The sequence below is a fragment of the Kryptolebias marmoratus genome, linkage group LG1, assembly GCF_001649575.2.
Source record: "Kryptolebias marmoratus isolate JLee-2015 linkage group LG1, ASM164957v2, whole genome shotgun sequence".
Classification (NCBI taxonomy): domain Eukaryota; kingdom Metazoa; phylum Chordata; class Actinopteri; order Cyprinodontiformes; family Rivulidae; genus Kryptolebias; species Kryptolebias marmoratus.
In genome coordinates this window covers 19,633,728-19,656,415 of record NC_051430.1, presented here as the reverse complement: position 1 = coordinate 19,656,415, position 22,688 = coordinate 19,633,728, and the positions used below count along the sequence as shown (strand labels likewise).

The window sequence follows — 22,688 nt, the reverse complement described above, 5'->3', positions numbered from 1 at the left end:
TCAAAGACAGGACCTGGGAGTTGTATCATCCTTCAGCTGATCATCATCAAGTTTTCTTTAATAGCTGTTTGGGATTTGGCTTGTTGGTGCCACAATTTTATGTGTCCAACCCTGTTATCTTTGGGTTTTTTTTATTTTATTTTTTTTAGATTTAACAAATAAAAGAAGAACAAGCTGCTAGTAACAAAGTACCTAAAGATCCAATTACAGATTGTCTCTTTGCTAAGCTGTCTGGTCAGTGTAGACAAAACACTCTTTGAGTTCAGGAGTCTTTTTTCTACCTGAAGGATTTACAGGTCAAAGTTAAATGGCTTAACAAACAAACAAAATTCTTCTATGAGTTCGGTGCGACCAACACTGCAAAGAGCACCAACAAGCCAACACCATTTACTTTATCAGAAAAGTAAATATTCAGTGCAAATTTATCCCCAACCAAGAAAACAGAACAGCTAAACAAGATAATACAGTAGCCAAATTGACTCAAACATTGTGCGTGACTTTTATGTATTGTAAATGTTGTGTCCTGACTACTCAAAGCAAGAAAACTTTGTTGTAATGTCCCAGAATCACTACGTTTTAATGTAGCCCTCGTCAAAGATCTATTTTACTAAAACGGCAGAGATCAATCAGTGTATAAGAGTAAGGCCACGGGAGATACACACCCACCACTGAATGCAGTGTTGACAAAACCAAAGAAGGAGAAAACTGAAAAAGACTGATGGCGTGATTGAGTCACTAAGACAGCATCGTTTCTGGTTGTGAACAACACGCTGCCTGAGCTGTTTTCAAGCTTATACTGACAAATCACCAAGGGGAAAGATTTCTTCAAATGATCAAACACTGTGCCTTTTTATAAAGAGGAAGCACTGTTCTCCTTTTACAACTAGAAACTGCCTAAGATCTGAGTTTGGATTTATATTGCTGTCCATTCAAATGGGTTATTTTATACGTTGGTTTAGTTTTCTTGCTCTATTTTTCAGTCCGTCTGAAGCGCAAAAGATGTACAAATTCTGAATTACTTCTCCAGTGATGACGTGGTAATGGTTTTTACTCAACAATACGTGCCCAACATTATGTTGTCTGTACAGCTTTGAGACAAATGTGCAATTTAAACAATTTGGAAATGACAGAAAATCACTTTTCCCACTTTTCCAGTAGTTGACTATGAAGTTTGTAATTGCCTCCTAAACGACTTTATATTTGAAGCGATGTCTCATTGCTGATGTTGTTGTTAAAGAGAAGAGCCTACATGAAGGAGTTTGTATATTTGACTGCATTCATCTTAGATTGGGTAAGTGTTAACTTTGAGAATGTTTAACAGAACCAGAATAATCTGAACCCTGTGCTGCCTGTAAAAAAAATAGCCCCTAATGACCTTCACGGTTTGCTGCAGTGCTGTTGGACCTGTTATTGGTTCTGCTGCACGGACAGTTAAAGCTTAACCTCCACTATGGGGTCGTCACCATGCAGTCAACCATTAACATTTTCCTGGACCCTCTAAAAATACTGTTTTCTGTTTGTCTTCTCCGTGACGTTGGAATGACCCCCACAAAAAAGGGGGGAGGGGGTTAGATGGAGCTGGGGGGTGTCAACATCTCCATTCACACATATTTTCTACTCCACAGGTTGGAAGGAGGGAGGGCGGATAAATACTTGGACGTGACGCTCCTCCTGGTCGATGGGAGACCGACGTCACCCTGCCAGCGGAGGAGTGGATGGCCTCCGCAATAAAAATACATGAAGAGAATTGAGGAAAAGGAGAAGATTGGCCGTCGGAGGAGGATGAGGAGGAGGGGGGTAGGAGGGAAGCCAGCAGCAACACGGCGGCGTCGGTTGTTCCTTTCTCCTCGCCCCGCCGCGGACGCGAGCGGCTTCGTCTCTTTTTTTAAAATTTATTTGTTTGTTTCCCCCCCCAAGCTCGAACTGGGATATCGTTGTTGCCATAGCGGTTATCGCGGTTTCGCCTCGGTTCGGCGCTGGGGAGCCCCCCGACTGGAAAAAAAAAACAAAAACAAAAAACGCCTGCCCGCCCGCCCGCGCTGTTGAGTGGCTTTTTCCCGAGCCGACGCGGAGAGATAACTGTTAAATGCCGTGTCCCCGCAGCCTAGCGGGCTGGGAGTGAAAGTCCGCCATATTCTGCCTCACCACGCCCGGGAGTGGAGCCGTTGGAAAAATAAACGGGCAGCTCCGCTCACGGCTTCTCCTCGCCGCCCCTCTCGAAACGCCGACATGAAGACGAGGTATTTTTAGTGGTTAGGAGAGGGTGGGGAATATACACTTATATATATATATATCAACCTTGAGGACTTTGTTGTTTTTTTTTTGTGAAAAGGCATGAATTACAATGCCTAAACGAGCTCGCACACAGACTGAGCAGTTTGTGGAGGATGTGTGCTGAGAGGATCTGTTGATCATATTGAGACGGTGGGGGAAAAAAAAGCAGCTTCACGCCAGTTAAGATTCAACCGACTTTGCTCTGTTTCGAGACGTTCTGGAGGCCCGTAAAGCGAACCGAAACACGGGGGAGAGAAATGGGGAGTCGGTAAAATCCCAAATATCAAGTACCCCGGTCGGCACCGGAGTCTGGACCCTGTTGGGACTCGTTTCTGAGGGCGTCCACGCGTGTTTCCACCCGGACAAGCAGGCCTGCATGAGGACGTTATTTGACATTCACAGGCCTCCGGTTTTCCAGTGTGTGTGTGTGTGTGTTTTCAAAGAAAAGGGGCTCGAGCATGACCCTGGAGTCCATAATGGCGTGCTGCCTCAGCGAGGAGGCGAAGGAAGCCCGGCGGATCAACGACGAGATCGAAAGGCAGCTCCGCCGGGATAAGAGGGACGCACGCCGGGAGCTGAAACTGTTGCTTCTCGGTAAGCTGGGCACGGAGAGAGGGAGGGAGGGCAGAGAGATGTGAAGCTCACATTCCTCTCACAAAACAAACCAAAACACCTTTATCTTGAAGGGGGTGGGGGTCTGCTACACCTGGGTGAAGTTGTTTAGGAGTCCAGTGCACAGATTGGCAGCTCAGCAACAGGGAGGAAATGGAGCCTAGTTGAGGCCTTGCTGGCTTCCTGTGTTAAAAAGCCACCTGATTTGAATAACTGGCCAGTTAGTGTCGAGGAAACAAGTGCTTGCCACTCTCTCTGCCTCCAGTGTTTTTTTTCTTTCTTTCTTTTTTCCAAAGCTGCCCATGCTTTCACTGGCCTGACAACAACCTGTGCAGCTATAGGCCTGAGAGGCCCGTCCAGGTGGTGTGCTTGTGAGTGTGACAAATGTTCCCTGGGCCAAAGTCTGCACTTTATTGGGCGTAATCAAAACAGTTTTTGCAGCCTGACACCAAACCCTGGCAATGATTATATCACAGCGCTGTAGAAAAAGCTTGCTGTGCTTCATAAAAAAAAATATGTCTGTGATTACACGCCCACGGTTAGGTTTGCTATCTGTTCGCTTTATTTTTGTCTCAAACTTCCTAAAACCCGACAAAGCAGCCGGAGACGCTGTTTATCGTAGAAAACAACGTTGCCACCGTATTTGTATGTAGTTGATATAATTCTGTACAATGCTGAAGTCGATAACATCTGCACAGATTTTCAGTTTCTGTCCCAACTCTCCACCAACTGGATCAGGATCTATAACAGTGGCAGAGATGGTTTCAGGACCTCCCAGCTGTCAACAAACTACTGGTGCTTTTCTACCCCTGAAGCACAACTTTATTCAGTCCTGAGAGTTTCCATGACTCAGACTGACTTGTGTTTTGGGGGCATGGGAGTCAATCCGGAAAATATATCAGATTTGTTGATTTCAAAGGTTTCGACTGAGGTTTGCCCTCGAGCAGAATCAGATTTTGAATTTTGGCCCCTTGTAAAAATGGGTCCTGGACAATATATTTAAGATTTATGATTGCAGTATCAGTGAGAGCAATACTAATATCGCAAATGACTGCTTGGACTTCAATAAATCATAAGCTGTTATATTTAAAGTACCATGGACTCATGTTGTCCACACTAATAATATATTTGGTCAATTCATCAGACTCACTGGCCTTAATGCCCACACCTGGTTTACATGATGTTGGTGACAGAAAAGTGGGTTTATCACAAGTGATATCAACATCATCACAATATCAAACCATGATATTGCAAGTTTTTTCCTATATAGTACAGCCCTATATCATACAGTTTTATTTATTTTTACTAAAAGCCCATTAGATGTGATAACTGTGGCTCTGGTCACTGAAACATAATTTCCTGAGTCAGAGCCCCTTTTTTGCTCAGTTCCTTAGAAAGGCATAAAAGGAAATGGTGTGAAGACAGCCGGACAATCGGATCATAGTTTTGCTTTTTGATGGATGTTTTAGAGAGACCAAATATTTTACTTTGCCTTCCTGTTAGCACGAACCGATAAAATGAATCCTACTCACCAAGGGTTTGACAGAGCTGACCTTTGTTAAGTATACATATATAATACTGTCATTGTTGCCCCATAATCTCATAATTCCCAATAACAAGCTCCTGAACAGCCAATCACATACATAACAACAAAGGTAAATTCTAGTTAGACTTAACACTATTTTTATAATATTTTTCATTTGGTCTAGGCTAAACCAGGACAGCAGATCTTATTGTTTAAAGTAATGTCTGTACATGTAATGGCTTCGACACATCTGACCTGCTAAAACAATCGGAGCTAAGTTCACAGTTGTTGTTTTAGAGTCCATTTAATACGTCAGCTGAGAATTTTTAAAGAAACTGTCTTTGTGTGTGTTATTATCCACCAACCCTTCTAAATCAAGTGGTTGACTTAACCAAAGGAAGTTGTGTGTGTGTGTGTGTGCTCTATTCGATTCCAATAACCCATATTTCATGAGTGCATTGTGGGTTTTCAAACTCACTAATTGCCTTGTCTCCTGTGGGACTTGAGCACAAAACTTTCCGGTTAAGAGTTGTGAGCGTTGTGATGACAAAAGGAAAAAATAAGGAGTAAGGAAAATGTGGGTCTATCGCAACCGATGGTTTCGTTGCCATATTCAGCCATGATATCATAATTACAAGTTTTATTAATAATGTGCCGCTGTAAAAAAGTCATTTTAAAAGTCGACACAGTCAAGATTAAAAGTACAATATATAAAGTTTTAAGTATTTTTGTTAATTTCTAAACTTAACATTAAAGTGAAATTTGTAGTATTTTTAAGTGTAACTTCTTCTTATTTTGGTCAGCTGCATATAGTGTCATATTCCTTTAGTCAGTAATTAGTAATACACCGTTTTTATTTATTAATGGGCTGCATGAAAGAATAAAGCAGTTGAGCGTATATTTGTTTAAAGTCACTGGCACTGCCTGTGGTTTGACGATATCTCATTCAGTGATTCAGATTTTCAGCAGATGATATCACACAGAGTTGGAAAAATCCAGTTTTCTTATCATCATCTCCTTCCTACTTCAGTTTCAAGTCCGTCCACTTCCCCTGCTCCTTGGAAATGTGAATCCCAACTAAAAGCCTCCCTTTTTTTCTTCAGAAGTGGTATGTTTATTTAACTACTGAAAGAAATGAGTTAATAGTCCTCAACTAATACATTGTTTAATGTTTGACATAGTAAGTCTGATTCATCGCTGATAATCTTTTCCTTATCAGAAGTTTGGATCCGTGGTTTCCTATTCTCTCCAAATGTCCCATTGTTGCATTAAAATAGAAGACAACATAACAAAAACAAATATTTATCATCCAAGGCTAGCCCTGATAAGCGGCAGATTTTAACATTAGCCTCTAAAAACGTAAAGTAAACGCAACTGAGTGCGGCAATGATGAAGCTGTTTTTTTTTCTTTAATAATCAAAATAACTGATAATGTTAATGTACACCTGACTTCATGCGTTCTCCCTGATGCCTGAAACCTTTCAGTCTCGTGGGTTAAAGATGAATAATTGTCAGACTTGTCAACATCTGCTAAATTAATTTTAAAATTACAGAAGTGGCACAGCCCAGCGCCAGTCCTTTAGAGACCATTGGACCTAGATTTTTTTGCTCGTGTCCTTTTACACATGTACACACATTTCGAGAAAACCTGAGAAATTCAAAGCATGAAAAGGACCTTCAGTTCTTCTGAGCAACTCATGAGGTTTATTTGCTTTTAGCGTGACTAACCTGTGTTTATGTCACGCAGCCGAAAACCACTGCGGCATTGCCCGTTTATTATTGGTAGTTTTCGCTGTTCAAACTCAAATTTTAAGTAAATGATTATGTCAGAACCATTTGTGTAAAGGTTGATCTTTGGAATTACTGTCAGCAGCTTTTATCGGACAGATGAAAGCTGTGGGAACTTTGTCAAGGCCATGACTAAACAAAGTCCACCTCGACTCCCAGCAAACCTTTAACAAACACATGGCGGCTGCTCTGGGCAGAAGAGCTACAGATGTCACGTGGTTCCAGTGTCAAAGCAGCCGAGTTTATTGTGCAACAGCAGGAAACTGAGAATTTTAAGTTGTGATAATAAATTGTCATTGATGCAGTTTACGCCTCAGTTTATTACCTAAAAAAATACGCAGTTTTAAAGTTCCCTGCTTTTCACCCTTTGAGTAGATTTAATGTTCCCTTTAGTCACACAGTTAAACTGAAAACAAAAGCAAACCAACAGGTTCAACTAATCGAGAAAAGTGAAGTTCATAATATATCGTTTCCCATGAGTCAATTGAAACAGTCTGCAAATGTGACACAATTTATAACCGACATACTATATATGTGCAGTATTTGGTGCAACTAACAGTTCGTGGACTGAATTTAGTGTAGTGTGTTGGTTTTACATGGCTTTCTCTATTTGGTAAAATGGTTGGAGTTCAGTTTAAAAAAAAAAAAATCTCTTATTCAGGTTAATGCAATAGAGAAGAGTACCAGTTTTCAACAACAACAACAAAAAATCTACAAATCTCGTCTAAAAGCCCCTCTTTTAACCCAAACAAACGTTTACAATTAACAGATTGCAAAGAGAATATTCTGAATATGCTTCTGAAACTAAACGCATAAACCTGCAGATTCACGACCGTAATCCCAGTTTTACGTCACTCAAGAAGCTTTGCTTTCAGGCTACATGGTAAGAAAAAAGCATGTGGGTTGTGCATTGTACTACTTTAGAACCTTAAATTTGCGTGGTAATGTAGACTGGAATAGTTGTCATGAATTAAGTGAAAATGAATGAATTTTTTATTATTATGTATTTGCAACGTGCTGTTTTTACAAATTGTCAGAACCCCAGCTGTGTTGATCTAGATTAATGGAATCTGAGCTCTGCAGTACTTGAACAAGCCATGGACGGGGCTGAAAACAAAGGCCTGTAATGCCTGTTAAGGACTAAATGAGCATATTTAGAAGCATGTTACAGAATACAAAAAGCTGAAGAAAATGGTACTCTTGTTAACTCTCCTTGAGGTGAAGCGAAGATTTTTGGTGTGAATTGATTTCTTCCTACATTTAAAAGTAAACTGCGTGCGTTTCCAAATACCAAACACTGGCGCTGTGATGAATTCAGGGACTGAAGAAACATGCGTCTCATAAGAGTCTACAGTTTTTTATACACAAACCAAAAGCAGCTCTTTTTTTCCCATTCTCTGTCCTTCTGATTGGACTGTATTCTCAGATCCTCGGGCTTGCCATCCTTACCTCAAATGTAATGCTGATCCATAAAATTAAAGCCTAAATGTCAAACTCAGCTTACCACATTTATTTGAATGATGACTCTGCAACCACTAAAGGCGAATGCACACTCATACTTTGCTCTTTCTGTGGTGCTTGGTAGTGGAGAAAAGATCGACTAAGGTCAACCTGTGGTCAGGCAATCCAGCTTTTTTTTGGAGAAAGGTTTTAGCAGCGCTCTAAAAGCATTTGACTCGTTTATATGTCAGTGTTTCTGGTTTAAAGAATTTTAAAAGAGTTTTCTACTTTGTTCAGCCAGAAAGAGACTAGAACAGAAGCAACACCTTTTTTTTGTTTGTTTTAATATAAACCCCACAAGAACAGGTAATGAATATTTCCTGTTTAATACATTTTTTAAAGCTTATGAACATGTTTGTGTAGTAGATTTTAGATAATGGAAGGCAAAAGTGCAAAGCAAGCACCTTACTAATGACAAGTTTAATATGTATCAAACCAAAGGAAATAATCCCATTAACATGTGACAACAGGGCTGGCAAAAAGGGAAAGACTTCTCATCAGCGTTGCATTGTTAACCGTTTCTGAACACAGGGTGGAGTCGAGGGTATTTACTCAGTTGAGATCCATCAGTTGTGGTCAAGCAAATGGCAGAGATTGAGGTGAAGCTAATAGACACTTGTTGTTGGATGCATATTAAATCAGACCAATCCTTTTTTCCCAATTTTACACAAGTCCTTGAGGTTTTCTTAAATTGTCTGTAATATCTTTTTGGTCTAAATAGGATAGCAGTACTAAAACCCTGTCCTTTAAAGTTTTGTCTTTGTAGTTCATTTGATTTGATTTCATGGAGTGTGTACTAGAAAACCTGAATCTTTTCTTTTCTTCTCAAAATTGTTCTCTTATTATGGCCCTTCTTTAAACTGCTTCTGGTCTTTGATAAATCGCCGGTTGGGTCTCCCACGTCCCAAAACTATGTGAGCTCACACAGTGAAGCCAACATCATGGAACCATAGGAGGGGCGGAGTGTAACTCAGCAGCGTTAACGTGAATGATTCCACTTTGATTGGCTGCTCACACAGACCGTCCGTCATCACCGCTTCCATCGAGCTGCAACTTACCCATACGCATACAGACTGTTTCAGCTCTGTGACTACCTGCCTTCATAGTTCAGAAAGTGACAGTGGATTGACTTCAACTCTCCATGTCACTTCAGTTCGTACATAAATCACGCCAAGATGGGAAGAAGGCCCCTCATGCTCGGCTTTAAAGTGTCTTTTTTTTTGTAAAAGATGCGTAACTTGAAGAGATTTTTGGGTCATTTTATCTGGCTAAAACGTGAAGTGAACAATAGAGCGTTCACTTCAGTAATGGCGAGTGTGATTTGAGTGGTATAACACACAGGAGTTGCTGTTTATGCTGATGCTTGGGGTGCGCTGCAGTCACCGCCGTTCCTCTGCTGAACAGCTGGCATCACTACAGAGAACTCCTACAGGAAGTACATTGTTCTTCCACAAATGCAGCGAGCCAGGTTCCACTTGTTCACTACAGCTGACATAAAGCTAGCAACACTCAAGAACACCGTATCACTGTAACCCTCCACCACACGCATCTTTTCTGTCGAGGTTTTCACCTTACAGTTGAGGTAGACTTGGCCTCTGTTCACACATCACTCAGAGGAGGAAGATGTTGGTCTCGGACTGTCATTAGAACCAAGCAAACAGGCTGAGAGAAAAGCAACCCCATCATAACATGTGTGAGTGAATGAGTGTGTGTCTGTGTGTGTGCAAACGACTGTGCTGCTTTGCTTCACAATGTCATGTTTTGATCTTTTCAACCTTCAAAAACTAACTTAAGAAATTCCCATTTCCATTCAAAACTACATATAAATTGCGTTTAAAGTATGCTATATTTCCCCCAAATACAGTCATAGTCGCTACAAAAAAGTCTGTCTGAGGACTTATTGAGTAATTCAGTACATGTTCATGTGTTCATAGTAGTAAATCTGTATATATTCATTATTTAAATCCAGGGGCTCTTTACTCTGCCACTTCAGGTCATCTACAAATTTTATTGTTTCTTTTCTGCTCATCAGAAATTTGCAGAAACGTCATCTCTTCCAGACACAAACCTTGCTCAGTGCTGAATAGCATGTAAAGTGAAGGGGAACTAGGTTTTTGTTTTGTTTTATTTTTCCTACTGCGAGTTTGCTGGCACAAATTTTCTCATTTGTACCGTCCCGCAATGGTTTCTCAGGTCCCTGTGAGGCCGACAGCGCGCAGCCCAAACATTTGTAACCAACCAGAGTGAGTGTTCAGATCATGTGTAACCATGTAATAACTAGCCATAAAAAATGTAATTAGCCTCTGTGAACTGCTTATAAATGTGAAACATTTAAACTGCTATTACTTGCAGAAACTAAACCAGCATATTAAATGGTATACATTAGATTTAAATTAGTCCTATTAACAGAATAAGACCATTTCTCTATCACAGCTATTAAAATTACAGGCTTTAAAGCTTCACATCTGAATATGTGCATCTCTTGTATTTTGGGTGAAAATAAAATTTGGACAACTGGTTTCCCATAAAGTCTCATCTGCTCCAACTGGTCAGCACCACAGCTGGTTCTACCTTATGAGAGGGCCATTAAATGTTTTTAACCATCTGAGTGGACACAAAACGCCTCACTTTTTTTTTACAGAAAATGACAAATTATAAGAATTTTATGAAGATTCAAAAGTACTTTTTTATCACTTTTAGACCACAATGTGCCATTTTTTTGATGTAGTATTTAATTCATATACTTTGTAAAAACAAAAAAAAATCTGATTTTATAGCAACAATAAAGGCTATATGGTGTAAAGTACTTAACTTGCACATAACTGACAGAATCTGATGGTAAAATGACAGTGTTTTCTTATGATTTTGCCTGAAGAAATTTGGAAACTTCTCAAATGTAACGTGTTGGATGGACAGAAGAAACTGTATTTAAAAACTGGCAACGACTGGTCGTAAATAAACTCTCTTTTTTGTGTGTGTAAATTCTCAGGCACTGGTGAAAGTGGGAAGAGCACATTCATCAAACAGATGAGGATCATCCATGGCGCGGGCTACTCCGACGAGGACAAAAGGGGCTTCACCAAACTGGTCTACCAGAACATCTTCACGTCCATGCAGGCCATGATCCGAGCCATGGAGACGCTCAAGATCCCCTACAAATACGAGCACAACAAGGTATTTGAGATCCTGCCCCTTCGAGACGTTTAAACTGATCGGAGGAAGTGACAGTGGAAGTTAAGGCTGACAGATAGTTTGGGAGAAAGACTACAGAGTGACCGAAGCACGCATGCATATTTTTAGATTGCTGTCTATCTTATTGGGAACAGCCATCCATAACAATTTCCTGCTGGTTTTTACACTTCCTGTGTCCTGAAAGCACTCTTGACGCTCCATCGCACCCTTTTATATATTTGCGTTTGCTCGCACGTTTCCGTGTGCTCAAATCCATGTGTGCATACTGTACGTTACACACACAAACACACACGAGATTACAGAGAAGAGGGGCCAACCTTCGCTGCGCTGCTCACCTAAATTTGCCCTCACGTTTTGCAGCTGCTCTGTTTTATTCGCCCTTCTCTTTCCAGCGAGTTGCCCTTGTGGTCGCAGCTCTGGGAGCTGCTGCAGTGACCTCTTACTCGCGGTTTATTCCCTGCGAGAGTGACAAATGAAAGGAAATGGAGCGTAGGAGTAATCACCTTGGCAACCCCTTTTTATTAATCAGACCATTTCAGGTGTCAGCGGACCACATGCTTTAGTGCCTCTGTGCCAGGCTGCCGTTTTTAGAAGAGACTTGATAAATTAAAGCAAATGAAGAGTTGTATTTCAGATCTTTTAAAGTAAAGTTCTGTGGAAAAGTTATATTTTATCTGTTGGAAAAAGCTTTTCAAGCGACCTCAGTTTGGACAAATAGTTTAAATCCTTTATGCTTCTGTCAGTTTTGCATTGTTTTGGCAGAAATACTACAGTACTCAGCTTGAAGTGCGATAGCTCGCTGCTGTTTGTGCTTTCAGATAACCTTAGAATTTTATGTAAATAACTGCAATGTGAAATTAAAATAGTTTGAACTAATATGAAATTTTTGGAGTTGTTTTAAAACAGCAGCAATCCACTTTAAACTATTTCTTCAAACTGAGGTTGTTCAAAAAGCTTTCTACAACAGGTAAGATATTAATCATTCGTAACCTTTCTACAGAACCCCGCTTCAAAAGATCTGAACTATCACTCTAAGTCATGTATATGAACAACCCATAAAGTGTTATTTTATTGATCCTTTTTCAACTGTTGTTTTCCCTCTGAAAACACAGAGCAGTTTTTTTTTTACATGACCATCATGCTTATAATCTGTTCGTAGACTCGCATTGCGGACATGGGCGATTCTGAATCGATTTTCCGAATGTCAGAAATGGATTTTGTTAACGTTAATCTGTGGTGCCACTTTAACAGAGTCAGCAGAGTAGTTTCTGTGAGGTGCCTTTTGTCCCAGTGAAGTTACCCAAGCTTCCTGTAGTTAAAACATGTTGCAGTAAAGCTGTTTTTGCATCTTTTCTTCACTGAACCCTGAAGAATATCTGTTTGTGAATAACAGTTATAGTTATCATAACATGACTGTCCTTAGCAAGGATTTTAAAATGTTTGATTTGTGTATGAATTTCAGTGATGATCGTGTTAGCTTTACTGTGATGTTTTTCAATATTAAGTTAGCATCTATGCTAACTGAGATGGCTCGTCCCGCTTTGATTTCTGGGTTCATCATAGGTGTATCAGTATCATGCAGTCTTTGGTTAGGATTGAGACATTTAGTACTTCATGCAGTGCCTAAAATATATTACTAATGATAGATGGAAGTAACGTTTACAACTGATTTCAAAACGCCACGCACCTCCTCCTCTTTCTTTCACCTTTTGCCTTTTCAGGGGTCGCCACAGTGAGCCATTCTTCTCCATCTAACTCTGTCTTCTGCGTCCTCTGTCCTCTCTCCGACTACCTGCATGTCCTCTCTAACTGCGTCCATATATCTCCTCTTTGGCCTTGCCATCCATAGCCTGCATGAATTTAATCCTCAAACGGAAGAATTCACCCACACTTGGTGCTCATATATTGACATGTTTTGACCTGAAATCAGTGGATTTAATTATGTCAAGGCAAATAAAGGTTGTGTCCAATCGAATCAATAATAAAAACTAAAAGCCCTTCTCAGTAGCTGCCATTGTCTGTGCATACGCTCTCATTTATTCTCGTGCATACATGATGTTAAAATGGGAAGTGTCTGCCTTTAACAAAGGCGCTCCCTGACGTTACGGAGGAAGTGAAAATGAAAGCTGCCGGTCATGTTTCCAACGTCTTCCTGGTCATTTACAGTAAAATGTCTTTATCACAGGCTTGTAACTCATGACCATGACCAGCACTCATCTCAGCACACGTTATGCAGACTCAGCTGCTTCACGTGCTGCTAAAATAAAATCCTAGGCGCTCAGTTATCGTAAAATACACATTTTTCTTTGTTATTTGTCTACGGCAAATGCTAAAGTGCTGCACATTACATATAGCAAGTATCCTGTCTTAAATGAAAGGTTGATAAGTAGTGGTTGGATTATTGATCCTGCAGATGGCTGTCGTGCAATTATCACCATTAGGGCTTCATACTAATCCATCATCTTCAGTTATCTGACATACTAACATGCCATAAGTGTCTCATAATGTCTCTGCTTCTACGCACAAAAGAATATTTATTTGCCCGCTTTAAAGGCGATAATGTTTATGTGTGTGTTTGTAGCGTTGGCGAAATATCTCATGAACCACTAGACAGATTTGAGTGAAACCCTCAACTTATGTCGACCTAATTCAAGATGGCTTCCACAATTAACCAACACTGGCTAACACAAAAATGGCTCCAACTCAAGCACTCACACTCAGGGTTAAATGTAGAATTCATATTTGACATAAGTGGGTGTTTGTTGCTTTGTTAGGTATAAATGCTGTGTGTGAAGCAGGTTCAGCATTCAGGCACATGTTGGTCCCCTGCAGACAGGACACAAGAGGCTTTTAATGGGAATCTGGGGCGGCGAAACTTTCCCCTTAATATCTCTAAATTCCCTGGTGGGATTTAGGCTTCAGATATTAGCGGCATGCTGAGCCTTGGGCTGAACAGAAAGTTCGGGTTATAAAATAAATGAGCAAGTGTAAACTGAACCAGTCATAATTAGGTCAGTCCAACCTTTGTAGTGATTGTTTTTTTTGTTTTGTTATTATCATTATTGTTGTTTTTGAAGGTTTTTATGATGCAGTTGGGGGAAGTGTAAGTGTAAGTGTTGGGCTTGAAGTTAAGGTGGTTCTTGTTGGGTGTTTTTCCACCAGGGCAATGCCAACATTGTTCGAGAGGTGGACGTAGAAAAGGTCAGCATGTTTGAGAATCCTTACGTAGATGCAATCAAGAGCTTGTGGAACGACCCGGGCATCCAGGAGTGCTACGATCGGAGGAGGGAGTACCAGCTCTCAGATTCAACTAAATAGTGAGTATCCTCAAACGCAGCACTTAGAGGTTTAACTTCGGATCCACTGGAGACGTGATCAACAGATTGTTTTTTTTATTCCCTGCCTCTTTAGTTACCTGAATGCACTGGACCGGATTGCGGAGTCGGGCTATCTTCCTACGCAGCAGGACGTGTTGAGGGTTCGAGTCCCGACCACGGGCATTATTGAATATCCATTTGACCTGCAGAGCGTCATATTCAGGTGAGATCAGACCTTTTATTGAGACGCAGATGATAAAATACTTATTTTGTGAAAACATTTCCAGTTTTTTATAATTTTATAAATTTTTCAGCTCATTCCTTGAAATTCAGAAAATACAAAAATGATCTTTAGTAATATTTTGTATAATTACAAAAGAAGTAAACTTCTTTAAAGCTTTGCTCTGCATCACATTTAATTCTGTCTTAGCCTTTACCTTAAAAAGTAACATTATATCCCTCAAAATATACTGGTGTTTAAACAATTGGTTCAAATGGTGCTCACAGTGACTCTCATGGATTCTGTCAACAGGATGGTGGATGTTGGAGGTCAGAGGTCAGAGAGGAGGAAGTGGATTCACTGCTTTGAGAACGTCACATCCATCATGTTCCTGGTGGCGCTTAGCGAGTACGACCAAGTTTTGGTGGAATCGGATAACGAGGTGATTTGATGTCAATTTGATTCCCATAATAATTGTCTGAATTATAAGATCCTTCGAACAGATTTTGCTGCTGTTGAAACCAGAGATGAAAACCTTTCCTGTTATTTAAAACAATGGAAATCAGATTCTTATCCCGCTTGGATTTGCACCACCTCCTTTTCCCACTCGGAAAGCATTTGTAAACGATCAGCCAGCTGTTTTGACTGCCGCTTCAGGCCACATCTGCTTCTTAGAAGGATGCAACATCTGTTTCAGTTTGATGCAGAACGTGATAATGAGCAGATGTGTGTTAAGATGCACGTTGTGCTTTCATGCCCACGTTTGTTCTTTTATTGCTGCACACGCCGAGATAACTGACCAGCTGTTTGTCCTCTCTAATCTGATCTCAGGCGTTTTCATGAATTTATTGAGAACTCCCAGAAATTCTCCGTTTTGTTGCGTCGGGGGCTTCAGAATGGTTGTTTTGTTTAGTTAAACTCTTGAATCGAGTGCTGGGGAGATGTTAAGGACACGGCTGCCCTTCTCTCCTTCCGTCCTCACTGCTCTCCCTCCGGTGCGGTGAAACGTTTCGTAAAACCTTCACTTAATTAGTTTGAACCGCTGTGGTTTAATTAAACCATTAAGCACCTCTGTCCGTCCGTCTCTCCTGTCACCTCTTCATCAAACCTCACGCACACATTCCCATCCTCTGCTGCAGAACCGGATGGATGAGAGTAAAGCCTTGTTCAAGACGATAATCACCTACCCCTGGTTCCAAAACTCTTCCGTCATTCTGTTCCTCAACAAGAAAGACCTGCTGGAGGAGAAGATCATGTACTCGCATCTGGTGGACTACTTCCCAGAGTATGATGGTGAGTGGCTCCACTCATTATTTTCAGCTCCTGGCTGCACGGTGAGACAGATTTCAACAGGAAGGTTCTGATTGAGTTGATGCGACGTACGTAAAACTCTCAACCAACCAATAAAGGCGATTAAGACTTCTACTGATTGAGGTTTTAAAATGTTATTTCTCTACAATAATGTATAAAGAAGATGGATGTTGTTTTCATAATGCCAGGAGGCAGTGTGTGGACTTTTTAAGGCGTTAAGGAGCCATTTGTCGCATGCAAGCAGTGGATCTCAGTTAAAACCTCATTATCCGTCAAGGAGAAGCTGCAGCACGAACTCTGATTTTGTAATTATTATTTACAACATACCCTTTTATTCTAAACTGGACTAAAATTCATACTGTAGACACCATGCTCTATTCAAAAAGATGTGAGAAATTAGTGATTGGGGGCGGCTGTGAATCAGTGGTTAGAGCAGTCGTCCTCCAACAAGAGAGTCGGAGGTTTGATTCCTGGCAGTGTGCCACATGTCGAAGTGTCCCTGGGTAAAACACTGAACCCCTCACTGCCTCCGATGTGCCCCATCAGTGTGTGAACGTGATCTAAAGCAACGATTTATTCAGCTTAGCTGCGTAGAGATAAAGGTAAATGAGAACAGATTGTTTTTTAAAGCGCTTTGAGTGGCTTGATTGGCTAGAAGGGTAGTAAATAAGTACAATCCATTACCTTTTAAATAATTAACTCATTAATAAATTGTTGCCTGACATTGCACATGTGAGAGGTATGTTTCTTTTCTTGCCAACTACACAAACGGTGTTCGCCCCCTGCTGGTCATCAGAAAGACTGCAAGTTTAAAGCTTTCTGTGCCTACTTATGTATTAAACAGAAAACTACATCCAGCTGAGCTACAAGTTGCATTTATCAAATATTTTACGTCATTTTCTTTCTGTCCCTCTTAGTTTTGGTTTCATGGTAATAGAGACTTCTCAAAGATGTTTGGAAAGTTTGGGGAAAATAAGGGAAATTTACAGTAAGTGTCAGGAACTATACAACTGTAGTCGAGTTCTCTGTTTAGCAAACTTCAACCCCTCATACTCACACTGTAGCTCATTACAACTGTTGTAAAATGAATGTTTTTAATAATAAACATTCTGTTATTCATGGGTTTATTTTCTAGTGCAGGTCATAAACGTTTATTTGAAGTGTGCCACTTGATGCCTCAGTTTGAAGGTCCAGACGGTCCCACCTCTTCGCCCTCCCCCCAAATCACAAAAACTGCCCTACCACTGAGCTTCAATGTGCAAAACGGAAGATGGAGCTAAGTGGTATGGGCAAGAGGTGGAACAGGACTCACCCTAATGATGGGTTCTAATATATTTATCTTCTCACTTAGGTCTGCAGAGGGATGCCCAAGCAGCCCGAGAGTTCATCCTCAAGATGTTCGTGGACCTGAATCCCGACAGCGACAAGATCATCTACTCCCACTTCACCTGCGCCACCGACACAGAGAACATCCGCTTCGTCTTTGCCGCCGTCAAAGACACCATCCTGCAGCTCAACCTGAAGGAGTACAACCTGGTGTAGAGTGTGTCGGGGCGTCCGCGTCGGGCCCCCCGACACACTCTGACTGACTCAATCTGTGAAACCATAGATCTCACACACACACACACATATAGAAAAGTATCTGAGAAAAAGAATAATCTAATGGTCACGTAATACTAATTTATTTGCCTTTTTTTTTTTCTTTTTTTTTTTTTGGACCTCTTGGTGCCCGATGGGTGAGCGTGATAAATGTCATCTTATGTACGGGGTTGATAGGAAACATGGAGGGGAGGGGGGGAGCAGGAAGGACATTTTCAAACATTAGGAAAGGAGCTGAGAGGAGTGCAGCATGCTCCGTTCCTTCTGCCTTTTTATAAACCAAGAAAAAAAATGTTTTTTGTTCCTTTTCCTCCCTGCCTGTCGTTTAATTCTGGAGGTCCCAACGTCAACGTTCACCTAACAGGAAGTGATGTAATAGCCTAATTGACAGCTTCCTTTATTTCTTTAACAGACTGATTGGCAAATCTCTTGTTAAGTAGGCATAAACTGTAACTTTTAAATTATTTGAGATTTCTTTGATATTGATTAACATGAATCATTATTATTATTATTATTATTATTACTACATTGCATTGGTACCATTCAGCGAGTAAAGCGTGAGGCTGTGGAAGCACATTCCCTTCGTATTTGGGTCGGTAGGTTTTTTGCCGAGCAGAGGACTCGTGACGTTTCCCCGCAGCCGCCACGACCACGCGGTTCAGGGCGGGGAGAGGAACTCCGTCCACTTTCCACAGAGGTGATAATTTATGAGACATGAATAAATGTTTTATGTTCAAATGTGCCACAATAATGCTTTTTACTACCATAACAGATATGTTGTTGATTTGTTTGTTTTTTGCTGATGCCAAAACAAGCCGAGCACCAGACTCCGCTTTGCACTGGGAGCTACTTCCGTGAGCTGGACAGTGTTTTAGGAAAGATCAAGGCCATTAGCACAGAAGGAACGGACTGATCGACTTAACTGACTGACATGTTGATCAGCCGACTTGATTCCTGCAGGTTTTAAAGTATTCTCTTCACCCCTCACACACACACACACACAAGCAGGCTGTCTGAGACGAGGCAACCTCTCCGGCGCACTGAACTTCTTCAGCCCTGTGGTCGCAGCTTTGCTCCGCCTCGGGCCGCTGCCGTCCAGTGACAGCTCAGCTGGACCTTTGTGAGCGTCCAATCACAGCCCGGCTGTCTTGACTGTTGTGGCTGAATAGTGTTGGAGTTGTTTCGTAAAAGGGCCGAGCGTTGGAGTGCAGTTTGTACCAAAGTAAGCCCTTTTCTTGTTTATAATTGGCACCTCTTTATCATGCAATTCCCAAATTTACTTTGAGTCCTTTTTTTTGTAACAGTTCCCTAAAACATAAGCCTGTAATTTACATTTATTGAGGCATAGTGCAATTATAAATGCTATAATCATTGTACATACATCTCTCTCTCTCTCTCTATATATATATATATATATATATATATATATATATATATATATATATATATATATATATATATATATGGCAGCATCTTTGTTGGCTTGTAATCATTACTTTTTTGGCAGATTGAATGTGCGGTATTGAAAACATTTATCTATGTATGTCTAATTGCTAATTCATTTTTGAAAAAGAAAAAAGTTATTTACATGTTTGGTTATTTTTGTTTGTTTCCTTTTCTTTTTTTTTTTAAGAGGAGAATGTAAATTTTTGCCTTTTTTTTTTTTGCTCGGCAACAAAACATTGTTCAGCTTCAGAACTGCGTCAAGACGGACCTTAATGTTCACCATCAGATCCATCAGAACGTTTAGTTGTTTTGTTTGTTTTTTGTCTTGAAATCTGCAGACTGAATCTTAATCTACAGGGCTAATTGTAACGGTTTTTAGTTCCTAACGGGCTTCAGAACCAGAGCACTTGTCATTTTGGTGTTAATGACATGACTCAGTGATTTCTTTTCTCTTTAATTTCACTACAGAGCTTCTGGTGAGGTATTGATGAAGTCTTCACTCCCCACATTTACAGGCACATTTTGTATCACGAGTATTGTTGAACCAAGCTGCGCGGCAGCAGCGACAATTAAGTGTTGACTTAAAAAAAAACTACGACTCTTTTCTTAAACTCTTATAGTTCCAGAGAAGAGATGTGGTTAACTCCCCCAGATACAGACCCAGAGTCAGTGTTGAAGTGAAATTCATCAAATTTGGTTTAATTAGGGTGAAACATTTATAGGTGCTTATGTCTCTCTTTTTTTAAATGTCCTTATCTCAATTGCCACAGTTTCATTAGAATGTACAGTATTATTTTTAGATTTTATTTATGAAACTTAAGAGAACACACACACACCTGTTCATGTGTACATATTGCCTTATATTAAGCTGTGCCTCTGGAGTCCCGTGTAAGGCACTTTTTGTTTCTTTTTATTAAGGAGCAACGCTAAAGAAGCCCTTAATGTCCCCGTTGTTCAGTTGGGGGGGGTTGCTTTAGCCCTGGTAGTCTTTCTTTGTGGTTCTGTGCTGTGAGAAGCCCAGAGAACAGCTCTGACGTGCAGCTCGTTGTAGCTAAAACTCCTGGACATTCAAACGAAGCACATCATGGCCGAACTGTAATCAGAACTCACTTTCTGTCGTCGCATCAGAGTCGTGTCTTAAAACCTGTACCACAGTGCATTAAAGTGCATTGAACTGCCCTGACGTGTCGAGGATTAAAGTGTTTTTTGTTTTTTTACCTGGTTTGGTTGAGTTCTGACATCCAGTGACCACTTCAGCCTTTTTACTCCCAAGTTTCTGTTATTTTCAGAGACTCCAGCTTTTGGAAATCAAGCCCGGTCCTCAGTGTATTCAGGAGTAATTAAAGACATTCCAGTAATCTGTCACCAACAGGACAGGCTGCAGATATTACCTGAATGTTGAAACCGTTGTTAATGGGATCCTGTCTGCAGCCGAGGGGGGGTTTGAAGCTGGACTTCAGTTTCAGCCTATCAGTGTTGATGATCGCCTGTAAACCCAAACTTTGTGCCCCTGCTCTTTTAAAGTGGCCGTTTTACTCCGTCCGTCGGACTTAAAGGGAAAATCCAGGCGGAAACAGTTAATTTTTGGAGATTTGGCACCGGTTGTGTTTGCTTCACAAAGATAACTTGGTTTATCAGATGAGCTCATGTCTGCTCTTGATTTAGATTGGTGGGTTTTTTTTACTCAAAATTAAAAATGAATAAAAGTCCCATGTGATGGATGACTTGGTGCTGAAGCAGAACCACCAGTTGTTGAGGCTGGATCTTCCCTTTAAGTGAGCAGAGACTCCAGCTGATGGAGCCGTGGCGTTGCTGCGAGCCGCAGACGTCACGCAGCGAAGAACGAGCCGTGAGCTCGCTCTGACACGCCACCTGGTTGCTTTCAGCTATAGCTGACCTTTTTTTTTTTTTAATTATTTTTTTGGTTGTTGCCTCCAGATTTTGAAGGTATGAAGTTTAATGATTCATTTTTCAAACGGTGTTCTGATGAGTCCCAGTTATAATTATGTAAAAAAAAAATGTTTCCTGTATCCATAAACACGCACTCCTTCAACATATTTCTGAATGAAACATGTTTCTTTACAACTCTTGTCGACTGGTTTTTTTGTTTGTTTGTTTTTCCCTCACTTTTCACTTCCTGGTGTCCAGATGGAAAACGTGGAGCTTTCCCAAGTTCTCAATCTGGACTGTGAACCTCTACATTTACTAAAAACGACAGGAGGTGGAATTCTGGTCATTCGTGTCTGAAATTGTTTTTTTTTTTCTTGCTCTGGATAAATATGGAAAAAAAAAATTGTTCCCAGACTCCTGTTACATGTCCTAAAGACTAAAATTGCCCATTTCTAAAAGTTGCTGAAAGAAGCAGGGTAAAAAAGGAACGTCGACCTTTCCCAACTTCCAGAAAGCAAGACGAAGAAAGTGGATCATTTCCTGATTGTGGGACAGTTTCTCTTGTAATGTCAACAAGGAAAGTGCAACAACTTGAAATCATTTACCTGACAAACTCATACAGGCTTGTGTTTGAAGACTTCAATAGAAAAAAATAATGAATTCAGTCAATTTCTTGGAAGGAATTGTAAAATTCTGATTAAAGAATATTCGCTTAGCAAAGAAAAAAAAAATACGTGGAGTAGTTTCACAAACTGACAGAACAGCAGAATATAAGCAAAAAATAAAATAAATTATTTCATTTGTTTCTCTTCTTGTAAAGCCAACAGAAAAAAAATATTTGCAATTGGAGATAATTTTCCTACTTCTAATAATCTGACAAACGCAAACAGATAATAGAATTTCACTGCTGTAGAAACTGTAAATTACAGTAAATCTTCAGGTGATTCGATGTCAAAAATTCACAAAAATATCCAAGTTGTAGTTCTGGAAATGTCTGGAACTTCAACATGAAGAATGTTTGAAAACCCTGAGTAAAGCATGAAGGGTGAAGTTTTCCTTTAAAAATTTATTCTTTACATCATTTATTGAATGGCTGGAGATGGACGCCAGCTCCACGCAATCCTGCGCTAAAGAAAATGGAAAGAAATAGTCTGTAAACACAAAACACTAAAAGAAATGTGCTCCTGGTCCTCTCTACAGAAAGTTAAAAAGGTTTAAACTGATTTAAATGTTTGATGGAAGTCCACACACCTCAGTCTAAACTGGTTTTGGTTTTAATGGCCGAAATATGGATCCAGTTTTTGTTCTTTTTTGACCCATAAAGAAAACCAGTTTAAAGTGCATACATATTATTAGTATTAGTCTAAAAAAGGTAAATAACAGAGTCAGGATACAGCTCAGAACTATGTTTAAAGACCAGAGGTCACTATAGCATCAGGAATTACATAAAATTGGAACAATTTGGCCAACTTCTTGTGGGTTCTGCCAGTGTTGTGCCAAAAACCCCACCCCTGACAGGAAGTACCCCACCTGTCCTCCACAGGTAGACCTCCTCTGACTGCTCAGACACAGAAGCAGGACTTCTGTCCTCCTGACTCTGTTTTCTAACAGGAACCAAACTTCTCTGCAAGGTTTGAACCATTAAAATCAGGAAACCTGATTCTAACACTTGAGAGAAAACTCAGGTCATCAGGTCATACTTTACTCTGTTGTTATTTAAAACCTGCATTCATCATGGTCTTTAAAAATATATGTCCCTTTTTATTTGATGCTTCTGAAATCGCTTTGCTGGCTTTTTATTTGGCTTATTTACAGTTTTATATGTTCAAGCTCACTAAAGACACCTAAAGGCATCATAGATGAGGTTTCTCATGAGGCCAGGATCTTCAGCTCCTGAGGCTCCTGCAGGTCCTGAGGCTCCTGCAGGCCCTGAGGCTCCTGCAGGTCCCGAGGCTCCTGCAGGCCCTGAGGCTCCTACAGGCCCTGAGGCTCCTGCAGGTCCCAAGGTTCCTGC

General features: G+C 40.6%; 1 protein-coding gene across 2 annotated transcripts; it reads left to right on the top strand.

Moving 5' to 3' along the window:
- The first annotated feature begins 1,673 nt into the window (after positions 1-1,673).
- On the top strand, positions 1,674-20,869 carry LOC108234608 (guanine nucleotide-binding protein G(q) subunit alpha). Of its 2 annotated transcripts, none has more exons than XM_017413948.3 (7): positions 1,674-2,240; positions 10,689-10,873; positions 14,054-14,208; positions 14,303-14,431; positions 14,741-14,870; positions 15,568-15,721; positions 17,091-20,869. In XM_017413948.3, the coding sequence occupies exons 2-7, from the start codon at positions 10,727-10,729 to the stop codon at positions 17,279-17,281; spliced, it is 906 nt and encodes a 301-aa protein (XP_017269437.1). In that variant the 5' UTR covers positions 1,674-2,240; positions 10,689-10,726; the 3' UTR covers positions 17,282-20,869. The 2 variants fall into 2 exon arrangements, with proteins under 2 accessions (XP_017269437.1, XP_017269436.1); XM_017413947.3 differs by having other exon boundaries at positions 1,674-2,868.
- The last annotated feature ends 1,819 nt before the right edge of the window (positions 20,870-22,688 follow it).

Bases quoted from the DNA above. Each gene is read 5' to 3' on its own strand.
- LOC108234608 (XM_017413947.3), top strand. From the start codon at position 2,733: ATGACCCTGGAGTCCATAATGGCGTGCTGCCTCAGCGAGGAGGCGAAG. The intron at 2,869-10,688 runs GTAAGCTGGGCA...GTAAATTCTCAG, and splicing joins GCTGAAACTGTTGCTTCTCG to GCACTGGTGAAAGTGGGAAG. The intron at 10,874-14,053 runs GTATTTGAGATC...TTTTTCCACCAG, and splicing joins ACAAATACGAGCACAACAAG to GGCAATGCCAACATTGTTCG.